Genomic DNA, 16,379 nt, shown 5'->3' on the forward strand with positions numbered 1-16,379 from the left:
CCAGGGGCTCTAGCTGATGTCATGTGAGAAGTCCTTGTCGTAAACAATTAATAATTCTTTTTATTGACGCAAAATAAATTGCCGGCTTCACACTCTGAGTACACAGATCGGACACTTCTCCACCAGAAGGCTTCAGCAGCAGCAGCAGCAGGAGGAGGACGACTGCGTGTTTCTGTTGCTTCCTGCTTCCTCAACAAGAGTGTCTGAGAAATCTGCAAGACGCAGCGCCAAGCACCGCAGAACACGGAGACCCGCTGAAGCCAAGGGGAGCCCGCTTGTGTGGTTTCCAGTGCTGTTTTAGGACTGAGCGGACCTGCCGGTTTCTCCTGCGTCCCGATCCTCCGCATCCGCCCGAGCATGGGCGGCGAGTCGGTCTGCAGATAAACACACTGTGAGTGCGCCTCAAAATGGTCTCGTAGATGTTATAATTAGACCGTAACAGCGTGCGTAACGCTGTGAGGATCAAGTGAAAGGGGTTGTCATGTATTTAAAGGATAAAATGCTGTTGTGTATGTGGATGAACATGTGAGCCGGGGTATTTCATGGCATTCCCAGTTTACCGGTAATAACCAGTAACTCGGTTACTGGAGTGTTCGAACACATCAGTATTAGGTTCCACTGGATGCCCACATGCCCTGCTGCTTGCATTCATTTTTCAAAATAGGCTAATCGTAGCCTATCAGATTAACAGGGTGGGCACAGTAACAGCGCCTTACACAACTCACACTGCGTCCTGTGCTGCAAACTCAACTACAATACACACTCTGAATCGACTACACATCCACTATGAATAATAGCGTTCAACTCTATTCATTTCAAATGGTGTTTTATAACAGGAACACTATGTAACAGCTACAGTACACCCAGTTTAACCCTGCCAGATGTAATCTCTACCTATCATCAAGGCTTTGTAAACAAAACTGTGACTGCTGCCTGTTATCAACAGATACAATGCACACACACACACACACACACACACACACACATTTATTTATTTATTTATTTTATCTGTCTACAGGTGTTGGGGAATGAGACTACATAGTGTAAAATGGGTATAAAGCCTTGCAGTTTCAGAAGGGGTTTGCTGAAATACTTTAAGAAAAGCCTCACTTGGACCTGAGGGCAAAAAAATTTGAGGTTTAAAACTGCAAAATAGTGAGTTTACATCTGAAGCTTCCTCCTCATGTTATCTCTGCTCAGGGGCATCTAGTTTTGGGTTAAAGCTCTTCGGTGGCAGGAGGAGCCTTTTCTAGCTTGGAATGAAATGTTTGTTTTTCCTTTGCTGTGTTTCATCCGTAAGTAAATTAGTCATAATTAAATTGCCTGAATGCATCAGCTTGGTGACTGAATTTTGATTTCACAAAAATAGTGGAGGCTCTAATAAAGGTGTAGAGGTGCTACATTCACCTTATACAAATGAAGCTGACCCCATCCTTGGCCTCGCTTTTACACCACTAATTTATTGTATCTAAGTGACAGCTAATGGCATGCATCAACAAAGGAGGGAAGGCAAAGTGAGGGGAGTCAGCTGTTAACAAAGGTTAGCAGAGCACAGATAACAGGCTTAGAATGGTTTAGCAATTGTTAAAGACAGTGAGCCAGTTTCAGATGTGACATCTACCAAAATGACCCAGTACAACTTACAACCAACAGTATGAAACACATGGCCTTTCATTTCAGAAACAGTCAGAGAGAGTGAAGCAGCCCCAGGCCCCTCTCCAAATGATCCGCAGCATGTAACACAAACTGAGGTCACATCACGGCAACTCAGAGTTATTCCAAACAATCATTTCTATCCAGAATAGTTTCAACTGAAAGCTTAGCCACACTAATGCCAAGTGTCTTCATGATATGCTGGACCAGTGACTCTCAGCAATTAGACAGTAGAGATTTTCAGGCTGATGAAACAGCATTTTTAAAATACCACAGTGACACTGCTTCTTATTTAACAAAGAAAATTATGTAGTCACTTTTATGGGTGCGTTTATTTAGCTTTTGCTGTTTGCTGTACACCAGCACCTCTTTGTACACCCACAAAGATTGTCATGTGTTCCAAAACCACCCGATATATATCTGCAAAAACAGTAGACTTCCTTATATGATATATTTAACTTCTGCTTTAAACATGAAATAAATACCAACAGAAAGTGGCTGTTATATATTATTTTATCACATATATCATTAAATTAATTAAATTGAATGGATTTCATTATTCTGTTATTCAGCCTACACAACCAAAGGACTGTAATTGTAGTTATTTCTCACTATGTGGAAACGCCCTCTGGTGTGACTAATCACAGAAGCTCCACCACTACCACGTCTATTCAACAGACCAATCACTGCAAGGACATGAGGCCCCCCTTTATTACAGTCACTGGCCCCACACAAGGTATTTTCGCTTTCTTCCAAAAGAGCTCCTTAGCGGAAACTGGGAGACTTATTTAAACTTTCACAATTATCAGGATAATCACATTGTTACAACTTCTAGTGTGTCTCAGTGATCTGGGTAGACCTCTAATGTACCTTAGCACTAAACAGGCTGAAAACAGTGTTAGGCTGTAAGAAGGTTAAGAGGCTTGTACAGGCTACGGTATGTTACGAGATGAGGATCCAGACATGGGGAGATTTTAAGGTGGGCAGACTGTTGGACATATCATAGTTTTGTTTTTCGTTTTTTTAATCAAATGCAGAATATGAACAGTTAATTATTAGCTACACTGAAAGATACAGATCAAGAAAGGAAGGGGGCCCACAGAGACTGGTTATGATTGGGGTCCAGGGTCCTGCGCTGTGCCCCTGTTTCTGCTTAATATTACAATAATTAATATCTGCAAAACCCGCCAACCAGATAACAACTGTTTGCAGTCAGTTTTAATAATTTTCTCGATTGTTTTTGGTCTCTTTCTTTTCAGCCCATAAGCTTCAGTTTACTGACCCTAATGGGTTGCAATGCTCTCATTAACAAAACTTAATTTTGATAACTGAATAGTTTGTTGTACAAATGAAAGTTTGAGGTATTCACAGATAAACAGACATACTGTTCTGTGTCAGGCTGTGGATACTGAACTGGTGCCCCTGTATCTTATCAGCTAACTCTGACTGGTGACCAGTCATGGGACCCCAGCGGACTTGGTTCCCCTGGGTGCACTGCCAGGAGAGTGAATCCTCTAGTCCAGATGAGGAGCGGGAGCAGCGCTGGGCTGAACTCTTTGAACAGCTGGACATCAACAAAGATGGACACATTGACATCCTTGAACTGCGGAGAGGGCTGGCAGACCAGGGGCTTTCCAAAGGCTCAGTAGAGAAGGTAATACAGCAGCATACAGTGATACTGTGCATTACAAATGGGTTCATTTTCTACAGATATTTGCCAGTTCACATTAGACACCTCCCACTGTCAGTGATCAGACTGTTTTGGTCTTTAGGAGCTAGCCGTCTGGGTGGCTGTAGCTCAGGTGGTAGAGCAGGTCACCTACTAACTGGAAGGTTTGCGGTTTGATCCCAGTCTGCTCCAGTCTGCAAGCCAAATATCCTTGAGCAAGACGTTAACCCCATGTTGCTCTTCGATGCATCCATGGGAGTATGAATTTCTGTGAATGTTAGATAGTAAGCGCTTAGAAAAAAGTGCTTGTGTGAATGTGCAAGTTGTCTAAAGTGCTTTGAGTGCTCAGATAAAACAGAAAAGCACTATATAAGAACCAGTCCATTTACCATCTGACACAGTTTTACCATTACACAGTCAATAAATCATTCCTTATCTGCTCTATGCTCTTTAAAAATCTTGTTACCTAACATGCACACAAATAGTGGGCCATTTTGATAAACGACCCTACACTTCAACCTTCCACGTCATTCAGTCGTTGCGAGCTACGTTGACCCTAAATGTAGCTACATTTCTTGGGAGGTGCACATCAGATTACGTGGAATGTTACACCATAGGGTTAAAAGGAGTTTCCAGTTACATCATAAATTATGAAGCAGATTTCCCGCTGAAGCATAATTTAAGCACAAAATGGTTCCTAGCACAGTGGGAGAGTCTTATTGTCTTCCCAGTCTCATTACACATTTCCACCCAGCTGAATCCTGGAAAAAGGAAAGTTGAGTTCCCAGAAAGTTGATTCTGTTTACCCGGACGTTGAGAAATGCAGTGTCCAGGTAAACAGGATCAACGTTCTGGGAACTCAACTTTCCTTACCTTTATGACTGAGCGTGCAATACATTTATTCAGGGTGGTTATAGCGAAGATTTTAAACAAGTAGACAAGAATGAAAGTGAAGATATTTCAGCTTTGTATTTCTTTTATTTTAGATAGTTTTGTAAGCCTGCAATTATGCTTTTGTTATTTCTTTCGTTTTTCCACATCTAATTTTAGTTTTAGATGATAACTTCGGTCCCCAGGTGGCCTACTGTCTCTACAGCAGATCACACTCGAGAGAGAATATATCCACCAAAATCCTCCAGCAGGCTTCTACTTTTGGGCTTTGCCATTTGCCATTTTTGTATATTGAAGTCAAGGTGCATTAGAGGACTCATGAGGGCTGGTCTCTGTAAATGGCAAACATAAGTAGAGGGCACTCTGTAGTACCAGCAGCCACTTCACATTAAAGGTCACATCAAATCAGTTTAGTTGTAAAGAAAGATTTTTAAACCAGATGCTGGTTTCAGATAAAACCTCAGTAATTCAGCTTTTCAGTGCTTTTTTTGCCATTACTTGTTGCTCTACCGTTGGAAGGTCATTGTTTAACTCAGTGGTTTAACCTGCTTATGCATGGGTTTTTGTGGGAAGGAGAAACTGTGTCTAAATTTCACCTTGCCGCACACTTTCTATTCATAAAGAACAGCACCCGTTCATCTTTCCTCTTCTCTTTACATTAAACAACCAGGAAAGGCAAAATCTCTGCCCTTCTCCCTTTACCTTCTAGTTCCATCTTATCTGCATCCTTACTATTTATGCAGCAGCAGCAGCAGCAGAGAACATCAACAGCATGGATTTGTATTGAGAAAGCACGCAGGCTGTCTCTCTCCTCTGTCTTTGAGTGTTTGTTTTGGTAAAAAGTGTCTGGGTCACCAAGAGAACTCATCAGTTCTTCTAGTTCTGCTTCTTCTCTCGTCTGGACTGTGTGAAAACTGTAAGCTGAGCCTTGCTCCTCTTTGTGAATTAAGAGGGCTGAAAGCATAATATGGTTTATTTCAGAGTTTGAGGCTTATGTTAGGGTAAGATTTAATGTGTGAGTGTCTGTCTTTGCACACATGTAAAGGGCAGCGGGATGCTATTTTGGTCGAAGGAGCAGGACTTTGTAAGCTGAGATTAGTAACCTTTTGCTCTGTCATATGCTTGATCTCTCTACACATAGATAATTGTCCAGTTTCTTTTTCTCCTGTAACATTTATCACTGCTTCTGTGTAATTCACTCTCTACTTTCAGTGTGTTTTGGCCCCTGTTTTTCCAAGAATATTTCTGTGATGCGACAGAGTTACTTTTTAGGTAACTAGACAGGGATTCTTATTGTTATTTGAGCCACTACATAAAACAGAGGTGGACACCAAAGTTTTGGAAAAATGGGGTGTAGCTGTAACTGTAAGGAGAGTAAGGGTTGCAGAGTGGCATACTAGTCATCCAAACCTTTTGTGGACATTCATAACACACATGGCCAAAATTTCAAATGATAACATCATGGTAAAGTCAGCATACATAAATGTAATCACTGTAAGTCGTACAGCTCTTACAGTGAACACATAAGCGACTACTGTTTTCTCTTCACGAGGGGCAGCCAATCAGAATGAAATGGCTTGTTTTAGACTGAGGAGCTGCACACAGATAAATGTCATACAGTATGTGAAAAAGTCCAAACATTCTTTTTTCTTTTTATGTTTTCTAAAATTTCAAAACTTCTAGATTGCAAACAACTAATTTTTCTATCATTTTTTTAACTTGATAAGATATGAAACCGTGTCAGTTCTGACTAACGTAAATACTGAGCAGATAAATGATTGTTTATAATATGTCTGTGAAGGTTCTCAGTCATCCAGGTCATCGTAGTCAAAGGAGCTTGCAAAGAAAAGCGTCTGGACTTCTTTAAGTTGCTTGAAGACGTTTCACCTCTCATTCGAGAAGCTTCTTCAGTTCTAAGGTCAAATAGCGGAGAGTCCCAGATTTAAACCCAGTGGGAGTATCCCCCCACAGAGGGACAAAAGGACCCCCTGATGATCCTCTAATCACCTGAGCCAAGGTGTGAAAATAGGTGTGGGTCCCAATCAGCCACCCGAAACCCTGGCTGATTGGGACCCTCCGCCATTTGACCTTAGAACTGAAGAAGCTTCTCGGTTGAGAGGTGAAACGTCTTCAAGCAACTTAAAGAAGTCCAGACGCTTTTCTTTGCAAGCTCCTTTGATTGTTTATAATCAATTAAAATTCAGATAAAAACTCCTTTACATTTACATGAAACCATTGATTGATTACAATCCACATGGTGTCATCGCCACAGGCTAAAGATGAAAAAGTTGCCGGCATCACTAAGGAGGTAATATCCACTAATAGATTTAAGGCAAATCGGTGCGTTGTTTATCTGCAGTTCATTCATTAGAAACTGTTTATTAAACTAAATTTTGGACACAGTTTCAAGAGATATTAGTAGACAGTGAAGTTAACAAACACTGGAAATATTGGAAAATCCGACTGGTCTTGATCGCGTCGTTGCTTGGCTGTTTTTGTGCAGCTGGGATTCTCAGTGTACGTCTTTTGGACCCTTTACATGTGCTTCTAATGGAAAAAAAAATGTAAACTGTGAATCATGCAAGCTACACTAATAGAAATGAACATTAAAGTGGCCCATTAAATCTTCGAGTATGGTGAATACCTTAAAAATAATTCTGTTCACAGCTTAAATTAACTATTAGCTGGATGTGTAAAGTTTGATTAATAGTTTTAGTTTATAAAACAGCCTTTTTGACTTTTTAAAACAGGTGAACCGATCCTTCTTGGGAGAAATGCATTTAATTTAACACATATTTCCTTGACTGCACAACACCTATCAGCCATATTTTTTCCAACAGATTGCAAAGTTTATGTAAAGCCCAGAGGCTGCTGGACTTTTGTGAGGAGATATTTCTTTGCTGTCAAGGTCACCTCAGCTCCGTGTGCTCTGATAAGTTGAAGCAACCTTATGCTGTTGTGGAGAACTACAAACACACTGTCTTTGTAGTAATGTGTAGACAGGCTAAAGTCCATTTTTGGTCCGGATACTTTCAAGTAAAAGTAAAAGTATACTTTTAAGGACCAAGCAGCACTGTGTAATATAAAGCAGGTATTACACTTGTTTAAAGACCTGCTTTTTGTTCTTGACCAAATGTTGTTTTACATCACGTCCTTGCTGTCAGATCGTGGAGGCCGGAGACACCAACCGTGATGGAGTCCTGGACTTAGAAGAGTTCACTCAGTATCTTCGTAGCCATGAAAAGCAGCTTAAAGACATGTTTCGCAGCCTGGACAATAACAACGATGGTCTGTATCAGATCACAACATGATCGTTTTTGTAATTATCTCACTCGTCTCTCACTCAACCCCTGTGACTTGTGGATATCTGCAGGTCGCATAGATGCAACAGAGATTCAGGTCTGTCTTCGCAACATTGGTGTGAATATTAGCTTGGAGGATGCCAACAGGATTTTGTTAAGGTATGTTATCAATCAGTAATCCATATTGCATTAATAATTCCTACGATCCCTGTCTATCATCAAAAATACTACCTGCCACCATTTCTAATAGGTTGAGCAGCGTGACACTTTCAATATTAAGCCACTGACTATGCTCTATAACCAAACTGGGGAGAATCTTTAGAAGCTGTTCAATCACCTCAGTCACTGTGACCCATTGTTACAGGTTTGTTAGTTACTCTCTAACCTAGAGATTTAGTTTTGTGGAAGATATAATGTCAATTTTTGCTGGAGTCAATCCTCACTCTGGCCCAGTGATGGAGAGGAGGGAGATTTGTAGTATTTACAAAAGCTGTCTTTTATCCATAAAACCTTGATTTTAGCCTCATATTTAAAAAAACTAAACTGATTGAATAAGTGGATTATTTTAAGGGGATATTGAAAACATGATCTGAAGAACATTCAGAGAGTTGAAAACGTGAATATGAAGAGATCTCCACACTAATGAAACTGAGTCTTTAGAATAGATTAGAATAGCCCTTTATTGTAATTGTACATTAAAACAAAATTGTAGGTGCTCTACACCAACTGTCCTGCTGGGATAAAATATAAATAGTAGACAGCAGGAATAAATAGAAAACAAGAGAAAAATATACAAAAATAAGAGAACGATTGAAACATTGGACAACAAAATAGTTGCAAAGTGCTCAGTAGTAGTGCAAAGAAAAGACTTGGTCTGAAAAGAGTCCATAGTGATGAAGGTTACTCCGACCATGGCTCAGACTATGGAGGCAGGATTGGTGGGCAGGGTGTATAGTGTTTGTTGACAGTCTGAATTGCACAGGGGAGGAAGCTGCTTGTGAGTCTGGAGGTGTGAGACGTGATTGACCTGAGGCGCCGGCCAGAGGGCAGCAGGTCAAACAGGGGGTGGGTGGGGTGCAAGGGGTCACCTGTGATGGGCCTGGTTTTCCTGAGACAGGAGGAGCTGGCGATGGCCTCAAGGGGTGGCAGAGGGCAGGCAATGATTTTTTGGGCAGTGTTAATTACCCTCTGCGCAGCCTTCCTGTTCTCAGCTGTGACCCCTGCATACCAAACACCCAGGCAGTACTAGAGCACACTCTTCACTGAGGAGCGGTAGAATGCCAGCAGCAGGTTCTGGTCCAGGTTATTCTTCCTCAGGACATAGAGGAAGTGCAGCCGCTGAACTACTAATAGTAGTAGTAGTAGTTAATAATAAGATGAACTTTTATCGATTTACATGAACTTACTGTGGTTTCAGTCCTCCCATCTGCAGTGAATCTGTGCTCCACCAGGGGGTGCCCCACAGTTTATGAACTGCTGCCTTAATGTATCAAATTGGTTTCAGTTAGTCAAGAGACACAAAGGAATATTTGTGTCTTCTATTTCAATGTAAACATTGACTGTATATAAAAGACGTAAGGTGTCTGAACCCTGCAGACATTCTAACGAGAGGGTGATGTCACTGTGGCTGTGTCCATCTTTGTTGTACAGTCTCTGATGTTTTTCTTTATATGAATTTTATGACCTTTTTATCTATTTTTTAATATTTATTTGTGTTTCCACAGTATAGATAAGGATGGTACAATGACCATTGACTGGAATGAGTGGCGGGACCACTTCCTGTTTAACCCTATCACTAACATGGAGGAAGTGGCGTGCCATTGGAAACGCTCATTGGTAAAGTCGGAAACAAAATTTATCATACAGTATGCAGTGTGTTTGACACCACTGTTAAGAATTCAAAATATTTTTTTATTCCCCACTCCTTGTTACTTATTTTTTTTATACATCTTCTGACCTGCATGGCTTCAGTAGATGGTGGACATCGGTGAGCAGCTGACAGTCCCAGATGAATTTTCAGAAGAGGAAAAGAAGTCTGGGTTTGTCTGGCGGCAGCTGATGGCTGGAGCCATAGCCGGATCTGTATCCCGGACTGGAACGGCCCCTTTAGACAGGCTCAAAGTCTTCCGACAGGTCAGACTGGTGCACTTACAGCCTTATCTCTCTGATCACTCTGAATTCATCCATGTGTTACTGTTTATGTATAAAAAGTCTTTTTTGAGCTCTGATGCTTTAATATTGACTTTCTTGCTTTACTCTGCCAGGTACACGGCTCCTCTGATTTTAAAGGCAATGTGCTAAGCAATTTTCAGACGATGGTGAAAGAGGGAGGAATCTGGTCTCTGTGGAGGGGAAATGGAATCAATGTCCTAAAAATTGCCCCGGAGACTGCTATCAAGTTTGCAGCTTACGAACAGGTGGAGAAAACTATGAACACACATTCAATTTTTCACCTTACACTCCTAACTCTTTCAAGGCTTTACCGTGATTCATCATCCTTTTATTATTATTATTTTCCTTTGTCCAAATATTTAAATCGTTCTAAATGATCTATTTAGATCATTGTGAAAAATAAACATATTCTCTTATTTATTCTCTCTGTATCGAATATGAATCCAAACCAGCAGCAGCTAGTTTGGTCAAGATATCGCGGAAGTGAGAAACAGATGCAGGACTTCTCAGGCTATTATTTCCTTCACTGTATTCTGGTTGCATGGCAACAAGACTGCAGAAAGTCACAATGTTTTTAACCTTCTGTGGTACAAATAAAAAAAAGATTTAACTAATGAGAGGTGCTTTCCTGAAAATGCTTATTAAATTCTAAAACATGACAGTGTTGTTTCCTCATTAAGGATGTCACCCAAAATGTTGACTTCCTCATTGTGTATTATTATACACAATAAACGCTTTCCCCTCACTCGTGCACCAGTTTTGCGTGTAAATTTTACGTCTAATTTTGTTTCATAACTGCGATGTAAATATACTGTTTATACTGTCCTTAATCATTAATTATATGAATAAATAAACATTTGATTTTGTAAAATCCTGTTGCATTTTAAATTTAAAATTTTTGCTGTTGTTTATGAAGGCAAAGATTTTTTTTCTTTGCCTCAAAAGAAAGGAAGTGTTTTTACGGGGTGTTACGCAGTGGCTTTACTGGTCTGTAAATGTTGCACCTGATCTAAAACAATGGGACTCCAGTATTAGACTAACAGGCATTCAGCTTCCGTTACCTACTGATCTACTAGAAATTCTGAGAACCACAAACCCTCCAAATCCTGGAGTGCTCACCACTGACCCAATCTGAGGCTCACTTTGTGCTATTTTTCGATTCTATTACTCTCTTTCCTTGCTGTTTCCATTACCAGGGCTTCAGTTTTTGTTTTTTGCTTTTTTACCAGGTAGATTTTCTACAAGTGTTTTAGTTGTTCCAGCTTCCAATATTTCCGCTACCTGGGGAAAGCTGCTGATAGCTGCCAGTCATCTTTTTTTTAATTTCACAACTCAAGGCTTGAATTTCTAGGACATTTTGTGCTTGGTGACATCTTAAAAGCAAAGCTTGCATGGAACAGATGTAAAAGCTGACAGTCATGTTATTCTTATTGTTCAGTTTACTTTTTAACGATACATTAACAATAATTGCCAAAATAATTTGTCTTTCTTCTCTGATTGTACAACCATTTCACATTATTAACTTAAAAATTATGTATTTCTGCACAGATCAAGAAAATGATGCGTGGCAGTAATGAATCTAGGACTTTAAAAGTACATGAGAGATTTGTTGCTGGTTCTTTGGCTGGAGCAACAGCTCAGACAGCCATCTATCCAATGGAGGTAACAGACATAAAGAATATTTTTATATTATTGAGAAAACACATTTTATAGACTTAATGAAAATGAACAAGTTCTCTCCTTTTGTCTGCTTCTGTTTCTTTTCCTTCTCTCTTTCTTCCCCTCAGGTGTTAAAGACCCGTCTCACACTGAGAAAAACAGGTCAATACTCAGGAATAGCAGACTGTGCCAAACAGATCCTACAGAGAGAAGGCGTCGCAGCCTTCTACAAGGGCTATATACCTAACTTGCTGGGTATTATCCCTTACGCTGGCATCGATCTGGCTGTCTACGAGGTCAGAGAGACATGAAAACACACAGCTCCCGCTGTGTTTTCCTTAGTCTTGACCTTCTTTTCATGCCTTTTATTCAACAGACTCTGAAGTTTGCTTGGCTGAACAGGAACAGAGGTTTAGTGGACCCAGGGGTCACGGTGCTGGTCGGATGTGGTGCCGTGTCCAGCACTTGTGGACAACTGGCAAGTTACCCTTTGGCGCTGATCCGTACCCGAATGCAAGCGCAAGGTGAGGATACGCGTGCTTGTACTCACAGTTACAAATAAGTGACAAGTGAGAGGAATTTCAACACATGCTGGTGTGCAAAGAAATTCCTTCATATATGAATTTTATATTTATAAGTCTTTGATGTGACTCTCCAGGCGATATATATAGTAAAGCATCATTCAAAGCATCAACTGCACATAATCGCATAAAATAATGAGGGCAACTGTTTTTATTGTGCTAATACAGCTGAAATGGACAAGTACTACAATATAATCTGATGCCGTCTCGAAGAAATATTGTCATATGCTTTGGTTATTGACAATTACGGTTCTGAGGGGTTGTGCACTTTCGTCGAATAACTGTCTTACGGCTGATTTAGCCTTCTGCTGTAAATCTATGTAAAGCGTACGATGCAACCTACGTAAGTGGCCGAATCCTTTAGCAGAATTCATGCTTTCGTGGGGTATTTTATGGGTTAGTTAGTTATATGTTGCCCCGGCCATAATAGAAAGAAATAAAGTGTTGGGTCCTTTTTCCTGTGTCCTATTTCCCTTCTATTTGTTTTGGTCATAGGGAAACAAATTATTTCCATTTGTTTGGAAATCCACAGGAAAAATTAACAGTACTGAAAAGGCCAATCACAATAGTCGCAGGTTGCATCTATACATCTATGTCATTAGATTTCCAGGGAGATGCAAATCAGGTTACAGTGTACTTTTGGCATAAATTTAAAACATAAATTTAAAACAGAATCATAAACTGCCTGTTAGCAAGATGTCGAGCCACCACAGGGCTTTTAAACAGTAGCTTGACCAAAAAAAGGAAACAAAGAACATTTTAGTCCAAGGTATATTTCTTAACTTTTTTCCAGAGTCTTTAGCTCAGTTTTCTTTCAACAGAGTTTGCTTAGTGTTTATAACAAGTTCAGAAATATGTAGGATTGACATGTTCAGCTCCATCAGATGAAGACATTATTGTGCCCCTTGTGTTAAAATGATCTTGATGTGGCTCATCTCTTTACTCTCCCAACAGCTTCAGTGAAGGGAGCCCCTAAAGTCTCCATGCTGACATTGCTTCAAACCATTTTGAGCCAGGAGGGCATCACTGGACTTTATCGAGGAATTTCTCCCAACATGCTCAAAGTCATCCCCGCTGTGAGCGTGTCCTATGTCGTCTATGAATACACAAGGATATTCCTTGGAGTGGATATAGAGGGTAGGAGGGTAGGAAAAGGAAAGGGGTAGCAAAAGGAGAAACTGTGGTGCTTTTTACCTGCAAGCTGTTGGAAGTGCATGGGTAGACAGGCTTTTGAATGATACAAGAGAATGTAAGTCTTGAATTTTGAAGATAAGGATGAGAGAAATCGACATATATACTGTATGTTATATATACAGTAATCTGTTTGAAATTCTGACATTTAGGTGACATGTGATCTGTAATTGCTTTGCAATGCATGCCAGCAGATGTGTGAAAGCTAACAGACTGACATTTTGCTGCTGGAGTGACCTGGACATATGAGGATTTGCATGAACTTGACTGAGAACAGGTAAAAGGTATAGCCGATCTTGAAAACCATATTATATTGCTACAACATTATTTTTTTTCTTCCAGGTGGTACTTAGAGAAGATGGAGAGCTGATCCAATTTCCTCATTTGTAAGTGAGAGGAATGATTGGTTACATCGTAACCAATTCTCTCTAAGTAGAGAGACTTACAGGGTCTCCCAGTCCCATATATTTTACATGTAAGGGGTCTGATCTCCATGGGGATACTCTTTAAGAGACATCACTGATTGGCTACAGAGTCAGAGAACCTAGGTTACAAAGTAACTAACTGTTCTCTTATGTATCAAGGCTCTCTCTCCACCCATTTTCCATGTATATGAGGACTCTGTAACAAACACAGTTAGGAAACGAAGCAAATGTAGCACAAAATGGCAGCTGAGTACTAGTGTGATTGTAGAGTTCTTCTACACATAAGCATATGCTCATGGTTTTGATCCAAGATGCTACCAAAGGTTAGCTGCCTCTCCCAAGCACTACGCCTACTTGCACGCCTACTTGCCACTTGGCTACAGTGAAAAAACAACATCATTCTCAACCATATGTGAGCCATATGCTACAGAATCTAGCATGTGTTTTTCAATTAAGTCACTTTTAGCAGTCAAATCTGGTAAAAGTGGACAAGTTCGTCCAAAAGGCTCCTGTAAAAAATTTCTGTGAGAAACACATCCTGCAATAAAGCCCATGAGGTGGGAGAGCTCCTCAAGGAAAGACATGCATTCTGCAGGTCCTGGACTGCCCATTTAAATGAATAGTAGATCACCTCCACAATCCAGTGACAGGTTTCCCCAGGCAGTCTGGTCTGTTACCAACGAGTAGTTCACCTACTGATCTCTGAGCACAAGTCTGAAAAAGATACATCTTGAAAACAAGGCCTTAAAGTGAAATGGAGGGTTTGTGTAAAGCACCGCCTGCATAATCTGGCAGCCAGCTGCAACACTACCTGTGTGCTGAAAGGTCTGACGTTCTCACAGTCTTTCAGCTGACACCACAACCAGCATGAACACAAAACCATTACCTCCAAATCCCATGGCAGGACAGCACAGCATAACACTACGAGCACTTTTGGCAACCAGGCAATACAGGTGCTAGTTTATGACGACCAGCAAAGGTTGTTTTCATGGCTGCAATCAGTCCCCTCAAAGCTAACAGGGACTTGTAGAAACTGGAGAATGTCAGGGGCTGTGCAGATGAGGGAATCCACCTGTCTCACATTGAACTCTCTGTTTCAACTTTGCTTGAACTACTATGTAGTCATAAGAACACACCACCCTGTTTGATCAAGAGCCTTCGGCAACGCTGTGGCTGGAAACTCAGAGGCCAGGCCTAAAGCCTCAGCCTCTGTGAAAAGGGATGATAAAGGTTGCTAAGATACAGACCTGATGACCACAATGATGAGGGTCACTCAATCTAAACTCTTTGCAGAAGGATAAGGAGGCGAGTAAAGGGAGGCAGGTCAAATAGAAGGCCCCTAAGGCCACGGATGTGCCACTGTGCAGATAGCTGACTGAAAACACAACCCAGCGACACAAAGCTCACATCACCTGAGTCCTCTGAAACTGGCTGGGCTGGTGTAGCCTGTGGTGTCTTTAGGATACATTCTTCACAGCCTTGTGGGTGCATCATTAACACTTCCTCTTGAGCTTGCGGTAACATCAAGGTTCCATTTGACTTGAACAAAGCCGGTTGTACAATCCTTTGGACAGACAGACCTGTCTTCACATCTTTTCTTACCAGCAAGTGGAAACTTCTGCTAATCACAATTACACAAACAATAGACACAAACACTCAATGCAAGTTGAACAAACTGTAACACAGTGGTCACGGGAAACACACCACACAACTCCAGTCTCTCAGTTTCAACTGTGCAAACCCTGTTTATTCTCACAATTAGTGATTTAGTGGTCACACTTTACAGTGCCATTTCCTCCGTCTGCGTCCCTCTGATTTCTCTCTCTGCTTCACACTGCCGGTCCCAACGTCCTACTGTGTAAATAAGGGAGGTCACGATTAGCTGATGACTGGCAACAGTGCCAGTCAGGCTCCCCTGGCACTGCCTCGGAACCCTTTGCCCCACCCCTCCCCTGCCACTGCGCCACAAACTGCACCCCGCCACCATACTCATGTTTTCTGGACTCCATGGAAATCAAGTTAGTAAAAAGCCCTGCACACATTGCACCTACACTGCAGTATTGCCAACCATTGTGTGTACACCACAGGTGATGTGTCTTAAACAGTATACACAGTAACTGAGCTTGGGGGATCAGTCGTTGTACATGTGGAATATGTAGGGTGGAGGTACACTCCTGACTTAAAAGGGCCACAATTAGTAAAGCAAAGCAATAGGTATTGAAAAAAAAAACTACTGAAGAGGCACTCTGCCATGCATTTTCTAGAAGAGTTACAACTGAATAAAGCACACCCAAAGACTTTATGTTTTACAGAATTTGAACTGCCAAAGCCATATCAAGGAGCACAGATTGTTTCAGATAACTTCTTTGGCTAAATGCTCATGGGTAATGTCACTGTTCTTATGTAGAGAGGTATTTGAATGCTTTCTTACCACATGGGCCAGTGCCATGTACAGTATTTTCATAAACACTATACTAAGACTTATCTTTGTCTGTATCATGAAACAATAATAGTATTTAATGCAAGTGAACATTTTTTCTCAATATCAAAATATGTATGAATGAGAAATAAAATGAAAGCAGTGAACTAAATAAAGTTTGTAATTTGTGTTTATTGAATGCTCCTTGTATTTGGTGACAGTGTGTTAAAAGATGAAAGTCAGACTTTAAGAACACTCCTACTAAACCCCAGCTTGTTATTTTTACCTGATATACAGCAATTATGCAATTAAATTCAAATTTAATGAATGAAAAATTGTTTGTGGGGTTTGTACTTACCGTTTCCTATGAGAACTAATTATTTTGTGAATTTCCAAATAATTTCCTGCAGTTATCCA

General features: G+C 40.8%; 1 protein-coding gene across 2 annotated transcripts; it reads left to right on the forward strand.

Annotated features, from left to right (window-relative positions):
- Positions 1-6: 6 nt before the first annotated feature.
- slc25a23a (solute carrier family 25 member 23a) lies at positions 7-16,161 on the forward strand. Of its 2 annotated transcripts, XM_084930624.1 has the most exons (12): positions 7-391; positions 3,090-3,307; positions 7,378-7,501; positions 7,587-7,674; positions 9,240-9,351; positions 9,490-9,648; positions 9,780-9,932; positions 11,236-11,349; positions 11,475-11,642; positions 11,723-11,870; positions 12,882-13,064; positions 13,461-16,161. In XM_084930624.1, exons 2-12 carry the CDS (start codon positions 3,113-3,115, stop codon positions 13,469-13,471), a joined length of 1,455 nt encoding a protein of 484 aa, XP_084786750.1. In that variant the 5' UTR covers positions 7-391; positions 3,090-3,112; the 3' UTR covers positions 13,472-16,161. The 2 variants fall into 2 exon arrangements, with proteins under 2 accessions (XP_084786750.1, XP_084786749.1); XM_084930623.1 differs by having other exon boundaries at positions 12,882-16,161.
- Positions 16,162-16,379: the final 218 nt, after the last annotated feature.

Source organism: Perissodus microlepis, chromosome 6 (genome assembly GCF_051167445.1).
Source record: "Perissodus microlepis isolate ML-2025 ecotype Zambia chromosome 6, ASM5116744v1, whole genome shotgun sequence".
NCBI classification, from domain to species: Eukaryota; Metazoa; Chordata; class Actinopteri; order Cichliformes; family Cichlidae; genus Perissodus; species Perissodus microlepis.